Below are 8,175 nucleotides of genomic sequence, written 5' to 3' on the forward strand. Positions count from 1 at the left end.
CTGCCATGCAGCATTAGGTTGAATATTTTTCCTGCAAAATTCCGACTTAAGCGCTAAATGCTGAAGGGAACAGCATTCATGTAGACATTTTGATTCCTCTGAGACCTCTTTATACCCAAAGCATTCCAGTAGTTGATATTCCTTGCTTAATAATTATTTTCTTACTTTTCTTGGTATTTTCTACACACATGACCTCTCATCAATATGCCAGAATAAATGTAAGAAATGAACATGTGCTTCTCTTTGCTAATGTAATATGAAGATTAAGGCATTATCTGATCCCAGAATTAGTGAATGTGCTGTAGCTTAGCTAAATAGGACTGCTCAGATCTGGTCTTGTTATTCCTGAGCACTTCCGTACAAGCGTACCTAAAGCTACCTACTATGCCCCTTATTTGATGCTACTTTCCCATCTCAATCTGTTTTCCTCTGAGCATCAATGTGACCAGTGTTAATTAGTTACTTAGCTTTGCACTGCTCTCCTCCCAGTAAGGCCTACAATTCTTAACAATGTGTCTATCAAAGTTTAAACAAAGGTCAGTTAAAGTTCTAAGAAGTGCTTGTTTACAGAGATACATTTGAGATTCAGTATAGAGCTGCTAACACTAGGTCTTAAGCGATTTAAGGCATTCTAATTCAGAAAAAAAAAAAAAAAACAAAACAAAAAAACCAAACCAAGTTGTACACACTACTGCAGTAAGAACGTTTTGACAATATTAACAATAGTCTGAAGCAGGAATAAATTGGCACTTAATGCTTCATGTTACATAGCTCAGTCCTGGTCACCCACTGAAGACAAATTTGAAACTGAGTCTACTCATTGTTCTGTTACCATACTTCAGGAGCATTTTAGATGTCAGAAGTCAAAAAATCCAGAATTTCAGGTCAGACTGTCATCTTTTCTAAGTCCTTTAACCTAGCAAAACACAGTCCCTATACATCCTAGACAAGCATGCCTAAGTTATAACGTGGAGGTTTTTGTATAACAAGTGCAGGAGATAATTTACCTCTTTAGACACCAACAACGGCTGGAAAAACAAGCAAGTCACAAAAATGATCAGCAACCCAGCACATTAGCTTATAAAGAATTACACTGCTGGCTTAATGTTCTAAAGATCTTATTATCTAAAGACACAGTAAAGGAAAAATAAAAAAAGGGAAATATATTCTTACACTAATCATTGCTTGAGCACCAGCAAGAAAAATCTGAGTCATAATATTGCTCTCACACTCGCTTCTGTCTTCAAATTCATTGAAGCAAAGAGCAGAACTCCAATTTTAAGTCTAGAAATTCTACAAGCAGGACTAATCTAAACAGCAAATATTTATGACCTAACAGGTGTGAAACTTGTAAGAAATAGTATTTTGAAAGCAACTATAACTGAAAAGTAATAGAGACTGCCAGCAAAGCCCTACAATATTACAGCATCTGCCGTAATATTTACTGAAGACTAAGATGAAAGCACATTTGCCATTTTTCACAGGCAGTGGGTAAAGTGTTCAAAACTTCTAATACAACAGAATCATCTTCACATGAAAAAAAAAAATCAAATTTGCAATTCATAATTTCGTACAGCTAACTTGATTCTAAGCTGTATTTGCCAAAGGCCCTGATATTTCTGAATAGACATTAGAATTCTATCCAGTCATGTCAGAATGGATATTAATCATCCCTGCTGTCATCTGAAGGCACATTTAAAAAGGAAAAAAAAGAAACTGTTTTCAAACAAAGCTGAGCTGTAATACCTGAAATTAGCTAAGTGCTGTGTCAGCACAGGGAATTATAAAGGAATTATTTACTATATAAGTGACTATACACAATGAATGCCAGTCAATTTCAAAAGCTCAAAACCAATTAAACTGAGAAATCAGCTAAAAACAAATGTAAGTCTAACAGACTTAATTTACAGTCCTGAAGTTTTGCCATTTAATTTTCCCTTTTGTTTCAAACAACAGTGATTGTTCTCTGACTAAATGCTGCTGAGATATGAGACTACTCAAACTAATTAACTGCAAAGAGAAAACAATTTGCAGCCCACTATACTCTCCATGAAGGTAACATTAAACTAAACTTTACCAGAAAACTCAAAAGTACAATTCACAGTATACAAAGTAGACCAAAAGCCATTTCTGGTACTGGCAGAAAGTAAACTACTTATAGATCGCATTATTACAGAGAAATAAAACTTACAGCACAACTGAGAAGAAAGGAAAATACTCTATTACAGTAACATTAGAAGGGAAAAAAATACATACTTCAAAAATTGGATATTCTTAATTGGAGGCCCAGGCACTGTTTGCATTTACAACAGCTTTCTAACAACCCTTTATTTCCTAAACAAGATCTGAGATACAGCATAATGTATGTACAAACATGCTTTAAATACATTAAAATTTTATATAAATTACATAATATTACAATCATAAAAAGCTTCAGACTTGATGGGTACAGTTACATGTTTCTACACTGCAAGAATGCCTTAATAATGACCTGTTGTGAATATTGCCTCAGAAGTCTAAATTAATTTTATTTTGAAAAGTCATGTGCAAAAGCTGTAAATTTTGAAATAAAAAATACAAACCCCAAATATATGGGCTCCATTCAATAAACTGATTTTTTTTAAGATTTGGGCTTGTCTGCAGATTAGGTAAAGGTCAGTATTACAAGAGGAAAGCTTTTTACACTGCAGACTTTTTTTTTTATATAATCTGAAAAAGTCACGTATTTTTAAATATACTCCAAAACACTGAAAGGAAGGCAAAGGCCTCCTATAGGGACTCTAATTTCTTATTCCACCAGTTCTGAAAAGATAATAAATTCAGCAAATGAACAAGAACCAGGCTGAGTTTTCTGCATGTCTCCACCACATAGATAGTCCTACACATGCCCTGGCTCAGCTTCCATTTGCAGTTGGCATTTAGTAAACTCAACTGATTTGATAAACAGGTAGCCTTTGTGTAGGAAAATTCACTGAAACACTAACTGCAACTATAAAATCTTTGTGAACAACTTTGTTTTCCTAGATCCCTTTCTCTTGGCACCCACTCTTCAACAAAGAGGCCAGCATTTTAAATCAAGAACCCTGAATTTTGTTTTGCCATGTTCTGGCTATGGTTTATAATTCCAATTACAATTGCACCACATGCCAGCAGACAAACTCCGGCATCTGAGGAAACTAACACTCCATGTTGTCTGTTCCCTATGTTTACCAAAAGCTATCACCCCAAGAACAACAGAAGGCAGCACATGCTTGCACCTTAGCTGTTTTTTTCTGCACAGTGCAGAAATTGCAGCTAGCAAGCGAGGCTCTACACCAAGAGTCTGAACTTCACAACAAAGCAGCTGCATCACAGGCATGCACTTGCTTACAACTTCTGATGTGAAGACAGCAAACTCAGACAGAGTTGAGGTAGACAACCAGAGACCATTTTTTCCCACCAATGAGACAAAATAATCAAAAATAATCTGTCTGTAAAGACTCCTTAGAAACTGAGAAAATAAAAAAAGGCAATTAAAAAAAATGCTTGAGACTGGCTAACAAGAGCCAAAAATAAGCTTTACTGTAATTGATGAAACTGGGCATAATCACCCAACTCATCTGTTATTTCAAAGACTTTCTAACACTAAATTAGAAGTCAGGTAACACTGCTGCACAAGGCCAACACTGAAAATGACATTTCATTAATTCTAGAGAGAGTACATGCAAATATTCCTGTATTTGTTGTTTTATAATACTGTTGCATTTTAAAGTAAGATACCTTGACTAAACTTCAGATGAGTATCATACACACAACTGATTGGTTGTGAATCATAGAAACCTCAAGAAGCAAAGACTGCAAGTTCATAAAACATTCTGTGACTAAATCACCCAAGAAAGAATCCTGCAAATTGAACAAATGGGACAGCTATTATATTAATCCCACAGACAAGTAATGAATGTTACTATCCATTTTTATGTCTGACTGTAGCTTTTCAAACAATTTCACCACCAGTAAAGAGGTACCAAGAACTGACTTCAATAGCATAACTATGTTAGGGTTTTAGGTCAGGTGTGGAATGTGCTTATGAAGCCAATTTCCTGATCACCCTCACTGTTCTGGTTCACACTACACAGCCACTCCAGAAGAGACAACTAGACTTCTTTTGTATGAAGCTAACCTAGAAGATACACTTTTGGAATACACCTAACAAATTGCAGCTAAACATTTTATCAAAGGAAAGCTTCTGAAATACATCTACTGGATGGATGGCAGCTCCTCAGCATCACTTGTGTTGTGTCATACTACTTGTTAATACAAGCACTAATGCACATGGCAAGTGAGCCATGAGCTCAGGCAGCTGAGTCAAGTGAAAAATAACTTAACAAAACCCCCTAACTCTCTCTCGGCTGAACAAGCTTCCTGTAACAGCTCACTGTCTGCTCAAATCAATGCCAGTGCCAGCACCAACCAGCTCCAGCTTCTACCAGTTTAAGCTACCATTAAATCCATGCTAGATCACAGCTGAAATGGCCAATTGCTCTAGAAAGGGCACCAGCACTGACATTCATTCAACCCCAGTGTTAGCTGATACAGAGTTAAATCAAAACAAAATTGTGATTAATTTTCTTCCCACATCAGCCCCTGATGCCAGTGTACAACAGCACTGGACAAGCACTAGACTCTTCACAAAGAAAAGCAGCAGCAGAAGCATATGGATAAGGGCAGATGGAACCTCCTGCTTAAGTGGCAACTCACAATTACATTGGTTTAGCTGCGATGTGAAACCACACCCTGAGAGCAATTTAAAGACTCGCATAACTGTTGTGAAGTAGCTGGACTTGTTATCCCAACACAGGTATTTCTATTCACTATTTTATGCAAATCTTCTACCTTAATGCTAATTTCCATGATGCACACAAAAAGGCAGAAATATGGGTTAATAAAGGCTGGTGTTTTCACATGTGCAGTTAAGGTTGTAAGACCTTTGGTGTGTATTTTTCTTTGGTAGTAAGGCTGTCCTTTCGTAGATGTGTACCAAGTGGACATACAGCTTTTCTTTTCCAGGGTTTTGCTGCTTTGTGAGCATGCGATTTGGATACAGCGACCATATCTGTTTCAGTCTTCCATATGTCCATTTATTCCCATTTAACAGGCAGCTGATATTGTCCCTCAGAGGCAGAAACGAGAATGATTAGCAATGATTAGATGCATGTATTAACTTTCCCTACTGCAAGACAGATCTCACATAAACAGAACTATTTGCAGGAAAGGTTGTACATCTATCCAGCCTTCAAACAGCACATTTGCAAGCAGAACAAGTTAGGGGTCTAAAATTGCAACTGTCACCAATTTTCATTTCCAACAGAATAAGCTCTGAATTATCTAAAGGTATGTACAGGCCTGTACTGCCAAAGAGGAAAAGCTTTGAGAGTTCCTCAGAATACTTGGTCCTCGTGAGTTTGAAGAGCAATGATTTTGTGCTATGTTTCGCACATTTACAAAGGTACTTAGCATTCATATGACTGGTACTACACTTGCATTCCATGATTATACAAGAATTGGGTAACTGAATCAAGTTCCCTTCCACACAAGCATCAGGTGCTTCAAATGAACAGGGAAGAACACCACAGCACATGGTCAAAAGAGAATTACATGTCCTTCACAGGGTTTCTTTATTTCTTAACCCTTATCATATTGAGGTTTTATTTACAGTTGCAACTTCTAAAGCATCATCAAATGCAACTTCCCTTCAAAGAACCCCCTTCCATTACATTCATTCCTGCATTAACCTGATACACAGCCACAATTAGAGGAGAACATAAAAAACAGACAACTAAATTCTCTCCCTCACAGGGACAAGGTACTTTACAGGTGACCAACAGCGACTGCACATATTTGGAATGAGTCAGGCTGCTATGTGCATTTTGACTTTCCTTGTGTTACTTACAGTCTCATTCCTCATGCTATCTAATATCTTGTTTGCTGTTTTAACTCAAGGTTTTGCTTGAGATCACTACAGTGATAAACCAGGTCTGCTTCTCAAGTTAATTTATTTAGAACCCATGGAATGATGCCCAAGTAGCTTCTTTTCTTCAGATGTGATCTATTTTGCAACAAAATATCTAGCCTCATCTGCAACAGATAAGGATATAATCTCTGGCCACTTGTATTCAAAATTCCAAGCACTTTCAACTCTTTCGAAATTCTTACACTATATCCGTGCATATATAACAAACTCTCTAGCACTACACTACTTTATCTCTACAGTGATCTGGACAAGTTCTACGGAAAATAGATTTTAAGTACAACAACCATGTAAGCATTCACTTTCCTGGGATGATTTTTCTGAAACTGGTTGGCTACACACGAAAAGCAGCAGTGGGTGGCCCTTGAGAAATCTCACTCATCATAGTATGCAGACACTCTTACCATTAAGTCCAGTCTAGCAAGTCATCAAATAAGAGATTACTAGTTTTACCAGTTAAGAAGAAGCACTTCTTATTCAGCCCTCTTCTACATTTTTTGCATCTTAAATTCATTTTAAATAACTAACTTGCTCTTAGGAGGCCAAAACACACTATGGGTAAGCATAAATATTCTCCTGGAACCTGGTACTAAACTGCAGAATACCAAAATCTGTGTACAGCACTTCTGGCTATAGTAACTTTAATGCTTTGTTAAAAGGGCTGCTTATCTCACTAGGCTGAGGATGAAACTGCATAAAAGGCAGCATGGCTTCTTAGATACAGTTTTAACCACAGCAGCTCAAAACACAACATGAACTTTGAAGTACTGAACAAGGCCAAACAGAATTACAGAAACAGGAATTTATTACAAATAGCTGTTCATAAGAAGAGTTAATCGGGAATACTTTCCCCAAATAATTACACAAGTCACATTAGAGTAGATTTTCCCTCTTCTATGTCGACAGCTCTGCAATATTGCTACAACTTTTACGCTTAACCCGGCCAAGGAAGTAAATGCTGAAACTGTGCACATATATATTGCAAGCATGGGCCCGTATCATTCTTAACACTGCGTTTTTCACTGTTAGAAATGTTTTGATGACTAAAGGTAAGGTAATACCTGCCGAGAACTGATGTCCAAAAAAGACGGCATGGCTTAGATCAAGTGGATCAGCGTCAGTGGCACCCGACAATACAAACCCAGATTTCCTTCTGTGCTGTTGCTCTCCATCAGCAGACTGAGGAATGAATCTCCCCCGCATCCCCAAAATGCTTTTGAGTTCTCATGCTTCGGATGGCCTCTACTGATACGAAACAAACAAGACACTTTCCTACCAGTTGCTGGACTTAGCCAGCAGCAATGACCAACAGCCCCTTCCTAGCCCTGTACCCGGAGGCCCCACAAGCCCATAACCGGGGGCTGCTACAAGCGTGCTCGGCGCAGCGATCCGCTGCACCCGTCGCCCTTTCCTCTCAGCCAGCGAAGCTCAGCCTTCCCCGCTGCACAGGCTCAGGTGCCCAGCTCTTGCGCCGGACAATAGCTCCCGACTCTCCCGGCCCCAGCCCGCCACCGCCAGCGGGACGACCCCCGCCCTGCCGAAGGGCTGAGCCGGGCGCGGCAAAGTAGAGCGGCGGCAGCCCCAGCCCCGGCCGGGTCTGCCTGCCCTCGGGCAGTATCGGCGGGGCGGTGCCCGGGCCCACCGCCCCCGCGGGGGGCTTGCAAGGTTTACCTGCATGACCACGTCGTTGGGCAGCTGCGCGGCGCGGAAGAGCTCCAGGACGCGCCCGTTGGACGCCACCTTCTTGGTGCTCTCGGTGTCGCAGTAGGAGAAGAGGTCGCAGTAGTAGCGCTGCTCCGCCTCGCTCAGCGTCAGGCCCTCCATCTTACGCCCCGGCTCCGCGCGGCGCTGCTGCTGCTGCTCCTACCGCCGCCCCGCATCCAACAACGGCGGCGGCGGCCCGGCCAGCGAAGGGGAGGGAGGGTTGGAGGAGTGCGGGGAACAGCGGAGAGTGCGCGGGGCCGCTGCGGGGAGGCGCGGGGAGGGAACACGCCGCCAGCCGCCGCGCGCCCCAGCCAACCGCCGCGCGCGAGCGGCTGCTCACACCTTTCCCCACCACCACCAACCGCCCACACGGCGGCGCGCCTGCGCGCCTCCCCCCCCCCCCAACCCAACCCCCTCCCGCGCCTGCGCCGACCGCCCGGAGAGAGCGCGCCCCGGAAAGGCGG

General features: G+C 41.2%; 1 protein-coding gene across 9 annotated transcripts in view; it reads right to left on the reverse strand.

Annotated features, from left to right (window-relative positions):
- Nucleotides 1–8,045, reverse strand: part of REPS1 (RALBP1 associated Eps domain containing 1) — a 64,806-nt gene extending 56,761 nt beyond the window's left edge. For 5 of the 9 annotated variants that reach the window (XM_034060326.1, XM_034060328.1, XM_005154772.3 and 2 more), the window contains exon 1: nt 7,679–8,044. In XM_034060326.1, coding sequence (XP_033916217.1) covers nt 7,679–7,831 — 153 coding nt within the window. In that variant the 5' untranslated portion in view covers nt 7,832–8,044. Of the gene's footprint in view, nt 1–7,678 lie in introns of all 9 variants that reach the window. The other 4 variants (XM_034060330.1, XM_034060324.1, XM_034060329.1 and 1 more) reach the window with 3 other exon arrangements.
- Between the last annotated feature and the right edge of the window lie 130 nt (nt 8,046–8,175).

This window comes from Melopsittacus undulatus, chromosome 3 (assembly GCF_012275295.1).
Source record: "Melopsittacus undulatus isolate bMelUnd1 chromosome 3, bMelUnd1.mat.Z, whole genome shotgun sequence".
NCBI lineage: Eukaryota > Metazoa > Chordata > Aves > Psittaciformes > Psittaculidae > Melopsittacus > Melopsittacus undulatus.